This window comes from Chiloscyllium plagiosum, unplaced genomic scaffold (assembly GCF_037043375.1).
Source record: "Chiloscyllium plagiosum isolate Xiang-an unplaced genomic scaffold, Cpla_swu_hap1 HiC_scaffold_22, whole genome shotgun sequence".
In the NCBI taxonomy this organism is placed as follows: Eukaryota; Metazoa; Chordata; class Chondrichthyes; order Orectolobiformes; family Hemiscylliidae; genus Chiloscyllium; species Chiloscyllium plagiosum.
The window spans coordinates 10023316-10044075 of NW_028270160.1; the positions used below are offsets into that span (position 1 = coordinate 10023316).

General features: G+C 42.4%; 1 protein-coding gene across 1 annotated transcript in view; it reads right to left on the reverse strand.

Moving 5' to 3' along the window:
* Positions 1 to 20760, reverse strand: part of LOC122561326 (mitoferrin-1) — a 155956-nt gene that overhangs the window by 81546 nt on the left and 53650 nt on the right. The window contains exon 4 of the mRNA XM_087998735.1: positions 1161 to 1262. Within this exon, the coding sequence (XP_087854861.1) occupies positions 1161 to 1262 (102 nt within the window). The remainder of the gene's footprint in view (positions 1 to 1160; positions 1263 to 20760) is intronic.

Genomic DNA, 20760 nt, shown 5'->3' on the forward strand with positions numbered 1-20760 from the left:
ATGGGAGGTGAGATCGTGATCGAGGGGGCAGTAGGAGGAGGTGCCTGTGAGTTGGTGTCTAGCTTCAGCTGTGTAGAGATCGGTGAGCCACACTACTACTGCTCCCTTTCGTGTGTGTGGGTTTGATGGTGAGGTTGGGGTTGGAGTGGAGGGCTGTGCGTTGTGAGGATGGGAGGTTGGAGTGGTTGAGGCGGTCAATGTCACGGCGGCAGTTTGAAATGAAGAGGTCAAGGCCGGATAACAGGCCGGCATGGGGTGTCCAGATTATTGGTGCATGTTGAAGGCGGGAGAAGGGATCCTCGGTAGGTGGGCAGATGTCTTGGTTGAAAATGTGGGCAAGGAGTCGCAGGAAGAAACATTCAAGATCGCAGCATGTGTCGAACTCATTAATCTGGGACTATAGAGAAAGGAGTCTGTCCAGTTTCCCTCAAAAGCATCTTTGCTAATGAGCTGTTTTCAACAATCAGAAAGATTTTATTCCTTTTACCTGCACATGCAACAATGTCTGATGGTCCAATCTCAGTACACTCTATCACAATGGAACCACAAGCTAGAATACTAACAACCTAGCATGCCTGCTCTCTCAAACACTAACACACTAACACCAGAGATGTAGTTGGTTCCTAACCTCCTTTCCTGTGTATTGCCAGAAGGATAAAACACAAACATTGCCTAAAATGGTCTTTCTTCCAATCATGCCAACAGTTGGGACACAGCCCACAGAAGATCATGATTTTATTTTTATGCTAAAAACTAGAAGATATGGAAATGCTTGGACATTTTCTGGATTGAAAAGAATGTTAATCATATGGTTTCTTGAAAAGTGAGGTCAACAGCTTAATGCGTGTGATAATTTAAACAGAAAGATAAATGACTTTGGAGAAAAAGGCAAGCAAATCTTTTAGGGAGATAAGAGATGGGGTTTATGGCCCCTAACGCGGAAAACCAAGCTGTAGAAAAAATTATGCGAGTCCAGCAATGTTTATTGGACTTGATTTTTGTTTTCAAAGAATTAGGTGGTCAGTAAGGAAGGAAACCTCGGAAGCTGCAAGTCTATTTCTTTCCCTCTATCAATAGAAGTTTTTGGGAAACTGATAAAGTTTTCAAATATCAGCATTTTTGACTAACTTACAAACCCTGAAAATATAAACTGTCATCACCTTCAAAGACAAGGATCCAGCTTGATTTCGACCTGAACTGAAGATCATCCATCGGCTTATGGCTTGTCAGCAATTCAATTTCATCAACAAGATATCTGTGGACTATGAGAAATCATCAAATTATTTTTTTTCAGACCCTTCACCAACTGTACCACCCTGGAGAGTTAGTGTCACGTGAACGTATCTGTTTGAAGTTATGGGGATATAGTTATAATTCTGGATTATAGGTTTGATGTTAACCAGTGTTTGCCACTTGTTTTAAGAATAAGTTTTTTGTTACAGCAAGTGGATTATTTTGAAGTGAATTAAAGGAAATGGTGAAATTCCCTTTTATTCTGGATTGTAGGATAAAAGGGAATCAATTGACCGTTTTGATTCTGAAAATGGATCACTAGGTATGAAATGTTAACTCTGCTTTCTCTCCACAGATGCTGCCAGACCTGTTGAGTTTCTCCAACTATTTTGGTTTTTGTTTCTGATCTCCAGCATCCGCAGCTCTTTTTTTTTATTATTTTGATGATTGGATGAACGTTTTTATACTAATTGTGAAACAAATGGAATAGTGTGTTTACATACAAAGTGTTCCTCCCATCATGGATTTAACAAAATCAAGTACCATAATTTTGCCATGTCCCTGAAACTGGGGGATATCAAGAATGAGAAGGTGCAGTCTTAAAGTTAAGGTGAAATTAAGATGACTTTTTGCCATACATTCTCATTCTCTCTCCCTCTCTCTTTGTCAAAGACCCCTATTAAAGCAGGAGCACCTCTCTCTCTCTCTGTCAGGGACCCCTATTTTATTTTATTACTTTCATGGGATATGGGCATCACCACTGGGCCAGCTGTTATTGCCCATCTCTAGTTGCCCTTGAGAAGGTGGAGTTGAGTATTCATTGACTGCTGCTGTCCCTGTGGTGTAGGTATATTGACAGTGCTGTTAGAAAGGAAGTTTCAAGATTTTAACCTAGCAACAGGGAAGGAATAGCAATATAATGATTTGAATGTGTACATAGGATGTATGGCTGGTTAGCTGCAGATCATTCCAAAATTGGTGATGTAGTGGATAGTGAAAAAGATTATCTCCAAATACAACAGGACCATGATCAGATGAGACAATGGGCAGATGAGTGGCAGAAGGAGTTTAATTTAGATTAATGTGAGGTGTTGAATTTTGGTAAGGCAAACCAGGGCAGGACTTATACAGTCAATGGTAGGGCTCTGGGGAGTGTTGCCTGAACAAAGAAACCTAGGGGTGCAGGTGCATAGTTCCTTGAAAGTGGAGTTACAGGCAGGCAGGATGGTGAGGAAGGTGTTTGGCACACTTGCCTTCATTGGTCATAACATTGAGTATAGGAGTTGGGATATCACATTACAGCTGTGTACAGGATATTAGTAAGGCCACTTTTGGAATACTGATCCACTGCCTTGCATGGAACTCGGAGATTCAAACGGAGGGGCAGGTAGAATTGGACCACCATCAACTTGCAAGTTCCTCTGCAAGCAATGCATCATTCTGATTTATAGATTCATAGAGTCATAGAGCCTGGAAAAAGATTCTTTACTCCAACCCGTCCATACTGACCAGTCATCCCAATCCGACCTAGTCCCACGTGCTAGCATGAAATTCTATTTGCCCTTCTATACCTTGTTAAACCTGAAAAGGTGCATAAAAGATTTACAATGTTGTCAGGGTTGAAGGGTTTCAGCTATAGGAAGAGGCTGGATGGGCTGAGGCTTTCTTCCCTGGAGCATTGGAGGCTGAGGGGGTGACCTTACAGAGATGTATAAAATCATGAGAGGCATGGATAGGGTGAATAGTCAAGGTCTTTACCCTAAGATGGGGGAGTCCAAAACTAGAGGGACAGGTTTAGGGCGAGAAGAGAAAAGTTTAAAAAGGATCTGAGGGATAACTTTTTCCGCAGAGGTTCAAATCCACCCTGTCGGTGTAGAGTTTGCACTTTCGCGCTATGTCTGCCTGGGTTTCCTCCATGTGCTCCGGTTTCCTTTCACAGTCCAAAGATGTGCAGGTTGGGTGGATTGACCACAGGAAACACGGGGTTACAGGGATAGGATAGTGGGTCTCGGTGGGCAGTCTTCGGGTTGGTTCAAACTTGATGGGCCAAATGGCCTGCATCCACACAGTAGGGATTTTGTGATTCTAAAAGCGTCCATTCAAATATTTTTAAAAGGATTCTCATCTAATTGGCAGCATCTTCAACACTTTCGAATGGAGGTGTCCTAACCAGAGTCTAAAGCAAAAGCGCAGGTGAGCTATGAACACAGGTTGCTACTGAAACCAAGCTACTGACAACAAAATGGCTGAGATATTGTGCGCACTCAGGTCGTGCTTAGTCCACACAGATGCTCATGATATGGAGCCACAGCTTTGTCATTATTGGACCACTGACCCAAAGAAACTGAATAAGGTTCCCCCTGTGTGCTGAAGAGGAGACTGAAAAATTGAACCATTGCTTCAGCAGCTTTCGGGTAAGCCTAGAATGAAGACCGAAGGGCAGCTGCAAGCCAAGGCAGTAACAGCACTGGCTGCAGAAGGCAATCCAATATTACAGAGTGGGAGTTCAACTTCTTATTAAAATGTACAAAGGAGCTAAGGCAACTTGCGGGAGTGGGCCCTGAAGCCAACACAGCATAGAATGAGCATTTGTTTCCCGATTGCTGTAATGGAAGATTAAAGGTAAAATACTGGAGATGCTGGAAATCTCAAACAAACATAGAGAATACTAGAGAAATTAAGCAAGGCCTGGCAGCATCTGTGCAGAGAGAAACACAGTTAACATCTCCTGTCCAGTTCTGAAGAAGAGTCACACCCAACTCAAGACGTTAACTCTATTTCTCTTGGATGCCACCAGACCTGCTGAGTTTCTCCAGCATTCTGTGTTTGTAATGGAGGATCAGTTGCTAGCTTAAAAGAAAGGGCCAGCCCCATCGATTTCCAGACCTATAAATTGCTGCAAGTCACACAAAAGAAAAATGCACAACCAGAGCAAGGTACAGCGAGTATAACATTCAAAAAATATTTTCCTAAGGTAAAGACACTGCAGCATTTTGTGGTATGAGACACATCAAGTGGATTCTCTGAGAACTGAGGAGAGCTAAGCTGAGGTGGGTGTGTGTGGCGCTGTAAATCAATTTCTTCATTTTTGCTCTATTTCTTCCAACCGCACATTCCGCTTGGTTAGGAAGAGCCTGGGCAACTCATGCCTTGAGCCTCTCCTCAAAGGGACCACCAACGATGTGGGGATGGGATTTGGCTGGGCAAGCAGTGTGAGTTGGGCTCAGCCCGAGTCACATTTTCCCTTTCAGGTGGTGAAGCCAACTTGCTCCCACAATGGCAGCCACTCAGCATTACCACCCACAGCCAGGTGTGGTCAGGTGAAGGCTGGTGAGGGCAAAGGAGGGAGTGGGAGTCGAGGGCTGTGATTTGAGGTTGGGGGTTGGAGGGGGAAGACTCTTCCTGTTTGGAGCCGCTCTGCCCCATTGACATATCCCGGTATCAGCAGCACAGGGCCACAAAGCGCGATACTGTCTCCCCAAAGGTAATCAAACATTGTTCAGCAAAAATCATTCAACGTCAAGCAAACGGTGAGGAACACCGACCAACAGCTGCACAGCGCAATGGCTATTACTCTTGTCTTTCACTGTCGAGTACAGAAAAGTGCCTATTAGACATGTACTCTCCTCAGTGTAAATAAATTGAAAGCATGTCATTTTCACAAGGAAGTAATATTGACTCTCATCTGCCCTAAACATTGCTCGATGGGGGTGGCCAGGCTGGGTGTGCTTTTCTTGGCTCGTGGCTTTGTGGATCTAGTAGACCCCACAAAAACTCTTCTAGAGAAACACAAATAATCGACTTCAAGATGTAGTTTTGTGCTGAGCTCCTGCTGGACTTGAAGTCTAACATATACTTTTTTGTACAGTGCGGCTGCAGAATACAAAGCCGTCTCTTCTTTCCCCCGAGTTTGTTTAAACAGGTGCAGAGACTATCCCGCCTCCTCCACACCCTACTGCACCCCTCCACCCCCCACCGTTAGCTTTCTACCTACAGATACCCACTAAACTATAGGTGGCTCAGTCTCAAATCCTTCCATTTTCTTCATGAAGTCAAAAGCGGCCAATTATTTCAGAGGAAGAAGAGGCAAATTCATATCTGCTTGATGGTTTTTTTGCAAAATTTTACTGAATTAATTGCTCACTTTAAGACAGAAAGGCAACTTCTTTCCAATCAGCCCTGTGTGTGCAATGTATCTCAGTACAAGCAGGAGAGAGCCTGAGCAAACAAGGACCTTGAAAAGAATAGTCTGTTAATGAGATTACAAACAGATCAATCACTTCATTAGGCCCCTGCTAACAGTGTGCAGAGATGGGATATACAAAGCTAGCTACTGCCTCGCAAAAAGATGTCCATGGTCACAGTGTACCCAGCGCGGTTTGTATAAAAAAAGCTGCTTCTCTGTTGGTTTTGACGTATTGAGGGTAGGGCTAGCAAAGTGTCAAAAATAGCAGTCGTACACAAATAAAAATTCAGGTAAGGTCTTCCTAGCACCCTCTTTATATTAGAGTTATAGAGATTTTACAGCACGGAGGAAAGGTCCTTCGGCCCATTGTATCTATACATTTATCCTAATACTATATTCCAATGTAGCCTGTGCACTATGACATTTCAAGCATTCATTTAAATACTTCTGAAAGGTCTGGAGAGTTTCTGTCTCCACCAGTTTTTTTATGCAGTGACTTCCAGATACATATCACCCGTCTGGGTATTTCCTCAAATCACCTTACCTTAAAACTGTACCCCCTGGTTATTGGGCCCTCTAATATTGGGGAAAACATCTCACTATCTGTGCTCCTCATAATGCATTGTAGGACTCTACTCATTGCAATCCAGCTGCCCCTGTCCCTTTTACACTGGCAGGCTAGATACATGGTCTGGCAATAACAGTTCAATAACTTGCATTTGTATAGTACCCTTAACAAAAATGGAAAAAATCCCAAAGTATTCTTTCGGAGTGTAATGTGACAAAAATGGACACTCAGGTTTGTAAGGAGACTTTAGTAAATAGAAAATGCTGGGGTTGTAAAGGTGAGTCATATAGGGTTTGAAACATTAATACGGTTTCTCTCTCTTTTCACAGATTCTGAGTTTCTACATTTAGTTTAGATTTCCAGAATCCGCAATATTTTACTTCCGTAAGGAGATATTAGGGCAGGCAAGCAAAAGACTCAACAAAGGAGAAAGGTTGCAAAGAAAGAAAGATTTAAATGAATACAGTGCTTTTCATAATCTCAGGACATGCCATAGTGCTTTACATACAATAAAATACTTTGCAAGTGTAATCACTGTTGTAGGTCAGGAAATGAGACAATCCATTTGTGTACTGTAGACCTAATATGACTGAAGAGCGAGATTTAGGCGAGGAATTCCAGTACAACAGCACAGAATGGTAAAGTCAAGGACCAAGAATAAACTGCCTGTGCACAAATCCACTGGGGTAGTGTTGCAACATCACAATGAAGTCACAGAGACATGGTATGGACCAGACCAGACCAAACCCCCCTCAACATATTTTAAGAAGATAGCCTAACTTTTCTTATTTTAAAGGTAGACGTGAAGTGCTGTGTTCCAGATGCAATGCAACTGGTCAAACTACTCAACATTAAACAAAACACAATTTATTTAAACACAAGAGTTAGAATACAAACAAAAGAAAGAGGAATTTAGAATAATAGATACAGTACCCACCACTAATTAATTGTTCCAATATAGTAACATCCCAAAAACACACCCCTTGGCAAAAAGGCAAATTCATACTCAGATTCTCACATGCAGTTCTCCAATCCAGGAAAAAAAACTGATAAAAAATTCAGAGAAAGTAGCAGTTAGGAGACATTCACTGAAGTTTCCAACTCTTTTGAGACCCCAAAGGCTTCGGCTTAAAACGAAACCCAAAAACTAAAAAATCTGGAAAGCCTGGTCTGTGAGAGCTGGCCACACCCAGGTTGCTTCCATTGATCCAACTTTTTAAAAAGTCCCCAAGGCCTCACAAGTTGTTTACTTTTCTGGAGACAGCTTGCTACCTCTGCCTTACATCCAGGACAAAATAACCTCTCAAGGTGACAGCATCATCACATACATTGTCCATTTCTGGCTGAGCTACTTCAGAGCATCACTTTTACTTTAAATATCTCACATGCTGACTCTCACTGCAAACTCACCCACGGTGACTACTCACAAGAATTAAGAGGGTTCTTGGCATCAGTGGAAAGGTAGCACAGTCTTTGTTGGTGCCTTTTGGCAGAGACGGGGAGAGTGTGGAGAGAGGAGGCAGGTGGGAAATATTTGACTCGCTTCTCATTTGAAGGTGGAACTGACTTCATTTCAGGTCACAAAGGAAATATCCCTTTAAGGAGACAAATTGGTGGCACATATTGTGCACATTAGAAGCATCAAGATAGTGGCCTCCCACACTGAAGCAGGGTGGGTTCCTCCCTTTTTCTGCCTGAAAACTGCATTGGGAGGTTCTTAGACAGCAATTGAATTTTCATCCCCTCTCACCCAGCGTAACCAATGAAGTACACCTGAAGTGTAAGTACTGTTGCAATTGAGTATACAAGGCAGTCAATTGACACACAGCAAGGTCCGACAACGAGCACTGTGATAATAAAACAAAGAACTGCGGTTGCTGGCCATCTGAAACAGAAAAAGAAATTGCTGGAGCGGGTGGCACAGTGTCTCAGTGGTTAGCACTGCTGCCTCACAGCACCAGGGATTCCAGCTTTGGGCGACTGTCTGCATGGAGTTTGCACATTCTCCCCGTTTCTGCATGGGTTTCCTCCCACACTCCAAAGATGTGCAGGTCAGGTGAATTGGCCATGCTAAATCACCCATAGTGCCAGGTGCATTAGTCAGAGGGGAAATGGGTCTGGGTGGGTTACTCTTTCAGAGGTCTGGTGTGGACTTGTTGGGCCAAAGGGCCTGTTTCCACACTGTAGGTAATCTAATCTAAAAACTAAGTAGGCCAGGCAGCACCTGTGGGAAGAAAGCAGAGTTAACGTTTTGAGTCCAGTAACTCTTCATCGGAATGGTACTGCATAAGCAGTGTGAAAATGACTAGCTATCCTGTTTGTGTGATATTGGTTGGGGAATAAATATTGGTCAGGTTATTCCCCAGTATCATGGTTTCTTTAAATTTCAGTGTGGGGGTGGGGTGAAGGGGGTGAACTATGAAAAGGGTGCACAGATACTTCATTGATTTGGACAGGTTGAGTGGGCAAATGCATGACAAATGGAAGTATAATGAGGTTATCTGCTTAAGTATTTTAAACAGGAAGGCACATTATTATCTAAATGGCAAGACGTCGGAAAAGGGGGAGGTACAATGAGAGCTGGGTGTCCTTGTGCACTAGTAAGCGTACAAATGTAGCTGGCAGTGAAGTTGGCAAATGATGTGTTGGCTTTCATAGCAACAGAATTTGAATACAGGAGAAGGGATGTCTTGCTGCAAATATACAGGGTCTTGGTGAGACCACACTTGGAGTACTGTGTGCAGTTTTGGTTTCCTTATCTGAGGGAGGAATTTTCTCATTTTGGAGGAAGTACAACAAAGGTTTACCAGGTTGATTCCTGGGATGGCAGGAGTGCTGTATGAACTGGATCAGTTCAGCACTATATCACTGGAGTTGAGAAGATTGAGGGAGGGTCTCATTCCAACATATAAAATTCCAACAGGCTGAGACTGGGGAAACATGGGACGTTCCCAATAACCAGGGATTCCAGAACATGGGGGTCACAGTCTAAGGAGAGTGTGAACCAGGAAAACACTCTGCCATGGAAAGCAGTTGAGGCCAAAACACTGATTGTTTTCAAGAAGGAGTTAGATATAGTTCTTAGGGCTAAAGGCATCAATAGGTATGGGGAGAAAGCATGAGCAGGGGATTGAATTGGATGATGAGCCAATTTAAACCTTTGATCGGGAAAGACAAAAATAAAAATAATAAAGCAAAGCTCACTACTCCATGCCCTGACTAGACTTTGGGGCAAGATCAATTGTTGACAAGCTATGCTGAAACATTCAGGTTCAGGTTCAGTGCTGACCATTTGCAGTGCTATGAGAGAGATGTGGGTAAACTGGTATCCAGGACATGTTTTATTCAAAGTTCATGTCATCTCAATGCACATTCTTCTGTTAATTGGTTTAAGCTACACTTAACAATACATAGAATAATCCATTTACGATTGGAGTTTTGCCTCAGGTATTTTAATTATCTATTACGTATATGCACCAGCTTGTAAATTGTTCAGCTATAATTTAAAGATAGTAGTGCTTGCATTAATTTGATGCCCTGTCGCATTGTCAAAATGGGCATAGACCTTTTGGACTGCAAATAATGCCTGTCGAGAGTGTGGTACTAGAAAAGCACAGCAGGTCAGGCAGCATCCAAGGAGCAGGAAAATCAAACTTTCAGGCAAAAGCCCATCCTGATGAAGGGCTTTTGCCAGAAACATCGATCCTCCTGCTCCTCGGATGCTGCCTGACCTGCTGTGCTTTTCCAGAACCACACTCTCTACTCTAATCTCCAGGTAGATAGGATGGTGAAGAATGCATTTGGAACACTTGCTTTCATTGGTCAGAACATGGAGTATAAGAGCTGGGACTTCATGTTGCAGCTGTGCAGGACATTGGTGAGGTCACCTTTAGAGTACCGCATACAATTCTGGTTGTCCTTCTGTAGGAAGGATGTTACTGTGACTGGAGGGTTTGAGCTATAAAGTGAGGCTGAAGAGGCTGAGGCTTTTTTCTCTGGAGCTTCAGAGGTTATGGGGTGACCTTGTAGAGGTTTATAAATTATGAGGCGCATGGAAAGGGTAAATAGCTAAAGTCTTTTTGCTAGGGTGGTGGAGTCCAAAATTAGAGGGCATAGGTTTAAGTGAGAGGGAAAAGTTTTAAAAAGGATGTGAGGGGTAAATTCTTCATGCAGAGGATGGTGCATGTATGGAACGAGCTACCAGAGGAAATGGTGGAATCAGGTACAATTACAACATTTATAAGGCATCTGGATGGGTATATGAACAGGAAAGGTTTAGAGGGATATTGCTCAAATGCTGGCAAACGGGGCTAGGTCAAATTGGGATGTCAAGTCGGAAATAGCTCTTTCAGAAAACAGGCGCAGTTACCTCCTGATAGTAAACAGCACTCTATTCTACAGGATAGTTTTACTTCCTTGTTCTCTAAACATTCCAGCATTTTGAATCTCAATCTGAGATTCAACTCTAACTCACTTATATGTTAAGGAGGTGGTGGCGTAGCAGTAATGTCACTGGTCTAGTAATGCAGAACCACAGTTAACGTCCTATAGGGTATAGGTTCAAGTCAAATTATAACATAGGAATGCAAGAAACAGGATTAGTGTGAGGTAATGTATTTACTAATGTCTAACAATTGAACCTGGATAAGTATGAGGTAATGTATTTACTAATGTCTAACAAGGGATTACACACAAATGGTTGAACCCTGGGAAAGGATAGTTGAAGATCAGAGAGCTGTGTGTATCCACAATAGAATGTGGGGAAATAAATAGTGAAATCTTGAAAAAGATGTCCATATGACAGAAAAGGAGGTGCTGGATATCTTAAAACACAAAGATAGGTAAAACCTCAGGACCTGAACTGGTGTACCCTAGAATTCTGTGGGAAGCTAGGGAAGTGATTGCTGGGCCCCTTGCTGAGATATTTGTATCATCAATAGTCACAAGTGAGGTGCAGGAAGACTGGAGGTTGGCTAACATTGAGCTTCTATTTAAGAAAGGCAGTAAGGAAAAGCAGGAAAACGATAGACCGGTGAGCCTGATACTGGGACAGGATTTACATGTATTTGGAAAGGCAAGAACCGATCAGGGGTAGTCAACATGACTTTATGAGTGGAGAGTTGTATCTCACTGTCTTGATTGAGTTTTTTGAAGAAGTAACAAAGAGGATTGTTGAGGGCAGAGCAGTGGATGTGACCTATATGGACTTCAGTAAGGCGTTCGACAAGGTTTCTCATGGTAGACTGGTTAGCAAGATTAGATCACATTGAATACAGGGAGAACTGGCTTGAAGGTAGAAGACAGAGGGTGGTGGTGGAGGGTTGCTTTTCACACTGGAGGCCTGTGACCATCAGTGTGTCACAAGGATCAGTGCTGGATTCTCTGCTTTCTGTCATTTATATGTGATTTGGATGTGAACACCAGATGTATGGTTTGTAGGTTTGCAAATGACACTAAAGTCAGAGGTGTAGTGGACAGTGGAGAAGGTTATCTCAGAGTATAACAGGATCTTGATCATATGGGCCAATGGGCCGAAGAGTGGCAGATGGAGTTTAATTTAGATAAACGTGAAGTGCTGCATTTTGGAAAGGCAAATCAGGACAGGACTTATTAACTGAATGGTAAGGTCCTGGGGAGTATTGTTGAAGAAAGAGAATGCAGGTTCATAGTTCCTTGAAAGTGGAGTTGCATATGGATAGGATAGTGAAGGTGATGTTTGGTATGCTTGCCCTTATTGGTCAGTTCACTGAGCATAGGAGTTGAGACATGATGTTGCGGCTGTATAGGACTTTGGTTTGGCCACTTTTGGAGTATTGCGTTCAATCCTGGTCTCCCTCCAATCGGAAGGATGTTGTGAAACTTGAAAGAGTTCAGGAAAGGATGTTGCCAGGTTTGGAGGGTTTGAGCTATAGGAAGAGGCTGAATGGCTGGGGGGGGGGGGGGGGGGGGGGGCAGGGGTGACCTTATAAAATGTGGTTGTAAAATAATGAAAGGCATGGGTAGGTAAATAGGCAAGGTCTTTTGCCTGGGGTGGTGGAGTACAAAACTAGAGGGCATAGGTTTAAGGTAAGAGGTTGAAAGATATAAAAAGGATCTAAGGGGCAATTGTTTCACACAGAATGGTGTATGTTTGGAATGAGCTGCCAGAGGAAGTGGTGGAGGCTGGTACAATTACAACATTTAAAAGGCATCTGTCTGGATACATGAATAGAAAGGGTTTAGAGGGAGATGGGCCAAATGCTAGGCAAATGGAATATTTGCTTTATTAGGCAAGTCATTGAATACAGTGCAAGGAGGTAGTGATGGAACTGTATAAAATGCTGGTTAAGCCACAGCTGGAGTACTATGTGTAGTTCTGATGACCACAATTTGGGAAAGAGGTGATTGGTCTAATGAAGGTGCAGAGGAAATTTAGCAAGATGTGGGCTTTTGGTGCGGGAGAGGTTGCTGTGGTCTGAGCTTTGAGGAAAGATTAGAGAGGCACACAAGAATGTGCAGTGGAAAGACAGGAGTATGACACGAAGTAAAAATGCTTAGAGTTACAACACAGACACGATGGATCAAATGGCCTCCTTTTATGAGGCTGGGGCTAATCTCTTTGAAAAGTAGGTAGCTGATAGAGGTATGGAAGTTCTTGAGGGGGCTGGATGGGAAACCACTATTTAATTAGTAAAGGGTCAACAACTAGGGATCATAGCCTTCTACCTCTCACCTTGAATCTAAGAGGAGAGAAGAGGATACCTCCCCCCCCCCCCCCCCCCCGAGTGTGATGGGTGTGCAGAACTGGCTTCCTAAAAGAGTGGTTGAATCAGAAAGTCTTGTAATATTTCAGCAGTGTTTAGATATTCACTTCTGTTGACATTAATTACAACTCTGCCTGCTGTGTGTTAACCAATCATCATCAATCCTGATGACAGACAGTGAGATTTGAATTCAAGAAAAGCAGGAGTTAATAGCTGGCCCAATGATAACTCTGTTGATTGTCAGGTAAAGATGTTTGGTTCACTAAAGTGTTTAGGGAAGGAAATATTTCATTCTCAACTGCTCTGGTCTACAAGTGACTCCAAACCTGCAGCTAGAAGGTCGACTCTTAGCTGCCCTCTGAAATGGCAAGAAAACCAGTCAGTTCAAGGGCAATTGGGGCTAGTCAACAAATGTTGCCCTTGCCAGTTACACCCACATCCCATTCACAAATGAGAAAAAAAGACGTACTCAACAGACCCAATAACGAAGCTGACAGATTGATCTTTAATCCTGACATGGAATTGGATTTGGAACCATTCAAACTGGTGAAGATCAGTGGTGTTTGTGACTCAATAGACCTACTTGATTTCCATCACTAATGGCCACCCACTTGCATACATCACTAATTCCATGTGGAAATTGCCCTACAGGTTTCTTTTCAAATAAATTCTCAAGATGTGAGTTAAAATGTTTGATAAACAACCACTGAGATAGCATGAAAAAATCATTTTTAAAAAAACGCAGTATGTGGTTAGAGCCTGGAATGCATTGTCAGAAAAGGCAATGGAGGCGGAGGCAGATTCAACACTGGCTTTCAGAAAGGAATTGGATTCAAAAGCATTTGTAGGTGAAAAATGGCAGGGATTTGGTAAAAGTTTATAAGAGTAGGAATAAATGAGCACCCTATGATCTGTACATCTTTGCTTACTATGATCTGCCTGTTCTTCTCACAAACAAAGCTTTTCACTGTACTTAGGTACACATGACTACAATAAATCAAATCAAATCAAATCAAATCACATCTCGAAGAACAACAGTTTTCTTTCCCCAAAGGATATTAGTAAACCAGTTGCATCTTTAGATATTTTGTAATCAACCTATTCAGAACTACAGTTAGTTTTATATTAATCTGACAACTTCATGGCCAATTTAATAGATAGCAGCACTTTTTCCAGTTTCGAACTAGTTCAAACTCTCAAAGTGGCATATGAACTTATGTTTTTCGTGACTGTTAGTCCATTAGATTTTGACTTGACTACCAACAATGTAGAATGAAATGGGAATAGATGAGTTGCTTTTGCAGTGAGCCTCCACAAGTACAACGGGCCAAATTGCCTCCTTCTATGCTGTGACTATGATTCTGTGCATTGGCACTGGCTCAAATGAAATTTTCCACACTGTTACCGAGCATGGAGTCATACAGATATACAGGACGGACCACCCTCTGCGTGAAAAAAAGTTGCCCCTTAGGTCTCTTTTATATCTTTCCCCTCTCATCCTAAACCTATACCCTCTAGTTCTGGTCTCCCCCACCCCATGGAAAAGACTGACTATTTATCCTATCCATGCCCTTCATGATTGTGTAAACCTCTATAAGGCCACCCCTCAGCTTCTGACGCTCCAGGAATAACAGCCGCAGCATGTTCAGCCTCTCCCTATAGCTCAAATCCTCCAACCCTGGCAACATCCTTGTAAATTGTTTCTGAACCCTTTCAAGTTTCACAACATCTTTCCGATAGGAAGGAGACCAGAATTGCACGCAATATTCCAAAAGTTGTATAACCAATGTCCCGCAACACAACCTCCCAACTCCTGTACTCAATACTCTGACCAATAAAAGGAAAGCATACCAAATACCTCCTTCACTATCCTATCTACCTGTGACTCCACTTTCAAGGATCTATGAATCTGCACTCCAAGGTCTCTTTGTTCAGCAACACTCCCTAGGACCTTATGATTAAGTGTATAAATCCAGCTAAGATTTGCTTTCCCAAAATGCAGCACCTTGCAATTATCGGAATTAAAATCCATCTGCCACTTCTCAGCCCACTGGTCCATCTGGTCAAGATCCCATTGTAATCTGAGATAACCTTCTTCACAGTCCTCTACTCCTCCAATTTTGGTGTCATTTGCAACTTTACTAACTACACCTCTTATACTCAAATTCAAATCATTTATATAAATTAAACTCCATCGGCCACTCCTCAGCCCATTGGCCCATCTGATCAAGATCCTGTTGTAATCAGATGTAGCCTCCTTCACTGTCCACTTGTGGCATTCCACTAGTCACAGGCTTCCAGTCTGAAAAATAACCCTCCACCACCACCACCCTCTGTCTTCTACTTTTCAGCCAGTTATGTATCCAAATGGCTAGTTCCCTGTATTCCATGAGATCTAACCTTGCTAACCAGTCTCCCACAGGGAACCTTGTGGAACGCCTTACTGAAGTCCATATAGATCACATCTACCGCTCTGCCCTCATCAATCCTCTTTGTTACTTCTTCAAAAAACTCAATCAAGTTTATGAGACATGATTTCCCATGCACAAAGCCATGTTGACTATCCCTGATCAATCCTTGCCTTTCCAAATACATGTACCTCCTGTCCCTCAGGGTTCCCTCCAACACCTTGCCCACCAGTGATATCAGGTTCACTGGTCTATAGTTCCCTGGCTTGTCCTTGCCATCTTTCTGAAGCATTGTAACCACGTTAGCCAACCTTCAGTCTTTCAGCAATTCCAGCAGTTTAACTGCTGGTGAAACAGTAGTTAAGTAGCTGTTTAAAGTACAACCAAAGTGTTCACCACTGTCCACCATTTCCCCTTTCACCTCTGGCCCCCTCATATATAATAGGCTGCTCCTCATACTCTGGAGAAGGAAAGTAGAATTCTCAGGTCATATTAATTCTCTGGAGCAGCATCGTGGTTCAGTGATTAGCACTACTACCTCAGCCCCAGGGTTCAAATTCATCCTCAGAAGACAGTCTATGCAGAGTTTGCACATTCTCCGTGTCTGTGTGGGCTTTCTCCAGGTGCTCCTCACAATCCAAAGGTTAGGTGGATTAGCCATGATAAATTGCACATAGTATCTAGGATGCCCTAGGAGGGTGACTTAGCCATGGGAAAAGTGGGGTGATGGGGTAGGTCTGAGTGGTATGTTCTTTGCGGGATAGGTGTGGGCTGAATGGCCTGCTTTCACACAGTAGGGATTCTATGGTTCAAAATAGTATTAAATTCTAACATTAGCCACAAGTTAGCTCTAATTCCCTGCAAATTTTAACTTTTAGTAAAAGAGGTCATTGAACAGTGGCAAGTCAACCTTGCCCTCACCTGCGGATTCCCAGCATATTTCCTTTCCAGCAGGGGTCACTGATTAGTGATCAGCACAGGGAACCCCTCTCTCCTGTATACTAATACCAACTGCAACGCCGCTACTGCCACCTGGAGCTCAGATTTATCAACACAGCGAAGACTGGGGATCAAACCGGTTAGCTGGCTTTCACGTTTTTGGTGGGCGAATATAACAAATCAATGGTGCATTTATTAATTGAGTCAATGGGTGTCTTAAAAAGAAAACTTCTGCTATAAGATACTCTCTTTGGAACGGGCAGTAATGTTTTATTTGGCTGAGATTGAGGATTTTATAGTATTTCACTGTTTTTTGGCTTACAACGTTTTTAAAGTGAATTTCCACGCCATATTTGGGATGATATTAAACTGAAAGCCTATCGCTTCTGTTAGAATAGTAGAAGCAGATTTTCATTATTCAAATTAACAGGAAGTACTTTTCTCTAAAACTGTACTAGAATAACTGGTCATTTGCCTAACTTGCTCTTTGAGGAGTCAGTTAAAACCGTACATTTGAAATAGTTGCACACGGCAACTACAGGCATGAAATAGGAGCAATGCTAACCATTTTAACAGAGATCTGCAACGGTGTTCGGGCAACTGCTCACTTCTTCAAAGACTTTTTCCAGCAACTCCTTGCAAAGAGGCCAGATTTCGGAATGAGACGACGAGGCGGAGCTTCGACTCATTTCATTCTGTCCCATCACTTCTGAATTGCGCGCCTGTGGTAAAGCCTGTCAAAACAAGACCCCAGGAGGTGAGCTGCATTGAGGGGTCTCCAGCTCGCTAAAGTGAAGAGGAACGGGAGCGAAGACCAATCGTGGACGGTCCTAAAACCTCCCAGGTTCTGCGCTACCACGCTGGCGCAAGAATCAAGTGCAAATGGGTGGGTATAGAACTTGTACCTTGTGAAGAGTTATTGGAAGAGAGGTAGAAATGCGACCATACTGTGCAAGTGGTGTAACTTCCATTAGAAAACATTTAACAGAGGTATCGGAAGAGTTAGGAATAGGCTTCTCCATTCAGTTCGATCAGAGCTGGTCATGTAGAATAGTGAAGATAATCAAGGGATATGCAACTAGTGGAGAGGTAGCAAGTTAGACTAAATAAGTCAAATGGGAGGGGAAAATGGGAGAACGTAAAGGCTCCTTCTATTGCTGGATGGAACTAGCAATGTCCCACAGGGTACAGTTCTGCAACTGTTTTAGTTCACCGCAATCAATAATTTGACAGACTCACATTTAAATGATGTCGGTCAATGACCACTTATCGCAGAGTACACTGCAGCCAATTAGAGTCACTGATGTACAGCACTGAAACAGATCCTTCGGTCCAACTCGTTCCATTTGCCAGCATTTAGCCCATATACCTCTAAACCTTTCCTATTCGTATATCCATCCAGATGCCTTTTAAATGCTGTAATTGTACAAGCCTCTATCACCTCTGTGGTAATTCATTCCACACACCACCCTCCGTGAACAAGTTTCCCCTTAGGTCCCTTTTTGAATCTTCCCCCCCACCTTAAATCTTTACCCTCTAGTTCTGGATTTCCCCCACGCTGGGGAAAAGACTTAATGCTATCCATACTCCTGTCAATTTTATAAAAGTCTATAAAAAGTCACCCCTCAGGTTCCAGAGAAAATAGCCCCAGCCTATTCAGCCTCTCCTTATAGCTCAAATCCTCCAACCCTGGCAACATCCTTGTAAATCTTTTCTGAACCCTTTCAAGTTTCACAACATCCTTCCTATAGGAGGGAGACCAGAATTGCACGCAGTATTCCAAAAAGTGGCCTAACCAGTATCCTGTACAGCCACAACATGACCTCCCAACTCCTACACAAGAGTTAATGCTGAAGTTACTTTCTGATGTCACTATTTGGGTACCATTGAAGAGCTCAACTCTTCCCACACAAAAGGTTCTATGCAGCTGCCATAGGCTCTCTAGTAATATACCCAGCAAGTTAATGTAAACTGTACCTATTGCTAGTATGCAGTAAACATCACCTATCACTAGGTGTAAGGGAAGCACCTCCTCTGTTTAAAGTCACCAGAAATCTATTCTCCACCACTGATAGTCAGGCCCTAGACACAACATGAAAGAGGAGAATTAGTGGCATCCAACCATCCAAACTAGAACTATAGCTACTATTCCCATGGAGGAAGCACAGCACCCCATTTAGGCACAAATTAGTGCCATGGACATATATCTATCAGGTGGCTGACCTGCCTTCTGGTTAATGCCCCATCTGGGTAGGGGCTTGTTTAGATTGTGAAACTGGATGAAAAAAGTGGCAGTGGAATTCAATTTTGGGATTTGCTCATTGATTTTATCAAGGATTGTGGATTTCAATTATATTGAAGAGTAGAGCTGAAAATGTGTTGCTGGAAAAGCACAGCAGGTCAGGCAGCATCCAAGGAACAGTAGAATCGACGTTTCGGGCATAAGCCCTTTCCTGAAGAAGGGCTTATGCCCGAAACATCGATTCTCCTGTTGCTTGGATGCTGCCTGACCTGCTGCGCTTTTCCAGCAACACATTTTCAGCTCTGATCTCCAGCCCTCACTTTCTCCTTTATTGAAGAGTAGCACAAGTTCACAAGACATTAAATTCTTTAAAGCAACACCTCAAGAACATAAGACTGAGAAAAATCTATTTGAATATTAGAAACAAGTAGAATGTTGGACAAACTCCACAGGCATGGAGAGAGAAACCAAGTTGCGTTGAGTCTAATATATTAACTTCAATATAAGAAAATATCATATTTAATAGTAAGAGGCATAAAGTATAAAAACTGAGACCTAATGGAAAATCTACAAAATCTTCAGGCCAAATTGAAGACTGCATACACAGTTTTAAGACTGTATGAAACAACTGAGGTACCACAGATTCACTATGCCCCTCTTATTGGGATGGCACCTAGAATGAGAAGATGTAACTTTGAAATGAAACTGAAAAGGTATTACTCTTCTAATTAGACCAGAGCAGTTCAAAGATCGCTTCCTTCCCCTACAAATCTTAAAAGATCTCCTCGCAGACATCCTAGTCCATTCTTCCATCACCATTGTATAGCACCAGCTCATGAAAACACCAGAAATTCACAAGTTACACTTTTGAACTTCTGTTTCCAGTATTCATGATCCCTAATTACTCCTTTCCAGCTGAAAGAAAAATTTACTTCTACATATTTTGATTTAGTACACTACATTCATCTCCTCTAGCCTAGGTAGGCTACATGCAAATTGGTGGAACATGTCTGTGGACCAAAGGGATACAACTTAGTTTGTGTTATTTTAATTCTTCACCCTACTCCCATCTAACTGTCCTATCTCCTAGCTTAAGCAGCAGCTTAACAGAATCTTGCAGGCTAGCATATCATCTTCCAATTAAGACATTTACAATTTGACAGTTTAACAGAAGTAGGAACTGAACTTGTTATCTACAGTTTCTTCCAAGCAAAACAGGAATGATTCCTATAATTACCATTAGCACTACTTTGAGACTTTTGTTTTTAACTTCTTTACTGTTTCCCTATTAACATCCTGTTCATCATCTGGTGTCATTTAATCTCGGTCTCCCTTTTTGTTCTTGCACTACCTTCCACTTTTCCCTGTCCTTAATTACATCTTTCAATTCACAATTTGCAATATTGACCTAATTTCTCTCCATCAGTACTGCATTTTGCTTTTATCTAGAGATTAAGCAGGAGTTACTTGGCAGAAGTTTTAAAAATTCTGAAACAGTGGGGTACATAAAAACAAATTGGTTTCAGTGGTGGTGGTGGTTGGGGAGGAGGAAACAGTATACACCAACAAGACAATTCAACATGGCATGATTCATTTGAAGAATGTGGGATTAGGATAATTGACATGGAAGATAATACTGGCTGAATTGAGCAATTCTGAGTTCTCAATACTGATAAACGAAAATAAAGTGGTTTGTACAATGGGTGGCTAATATGACATCTGCAACCTGACAGCAATTTACATAACTTCTATGTAAGGGATGCTACATTTATGTGTAGGAACAGCTATATTATTTGCATATGATACACTGTCAGCAAAAGGATCTACAATGTTCCTGAGAAGTAAAACATGAAATGCACATTAACTTCACATGGACTGTGATACAAGCTACAAAGGAATAAGCAAAACAAATTTAAATCAAAGTGCACACATGGAGTAAAACGTTTTCCAGAGTGTTTGCTGTATTCCCTGTATTGGTGGAGCTGTCAATGGTTAATAATGAGCAGTATTCACCCCCTAATTTTTTTTTGGACTGAGGCCAGAGTTCACACATGCACCTGTATATCAGAGACCAAACAACACGTTGCTGTCAATAGGGATCAAACAAGTTGAAAGTCATGCACTCGACAACAAGGCCAAATGCCTCTAAACATGGTTTAAAGCTCTTTGCTTGCAGCATTGAACACAAAAATATTCCTTTTGAAATCATTCTTCATCAGGCTAGCCAGCTGGCTTAGAGTTTCACCTTTCCCAACACCCGACAAATAGCTGCCGAGCTTTGTTTCTTCAACAACCTTACATACATTCTTAAGGCTGCTCTCATTACCGCCACCCATGTCACAACTGAAAGATATCTGATATGTAAGCGCCATCTCCTGTCTGATGGCTACATCTGCTTCCCAGGGAGGGAGTGCCATCTTTTGGATGAAGTTAAAAATCAC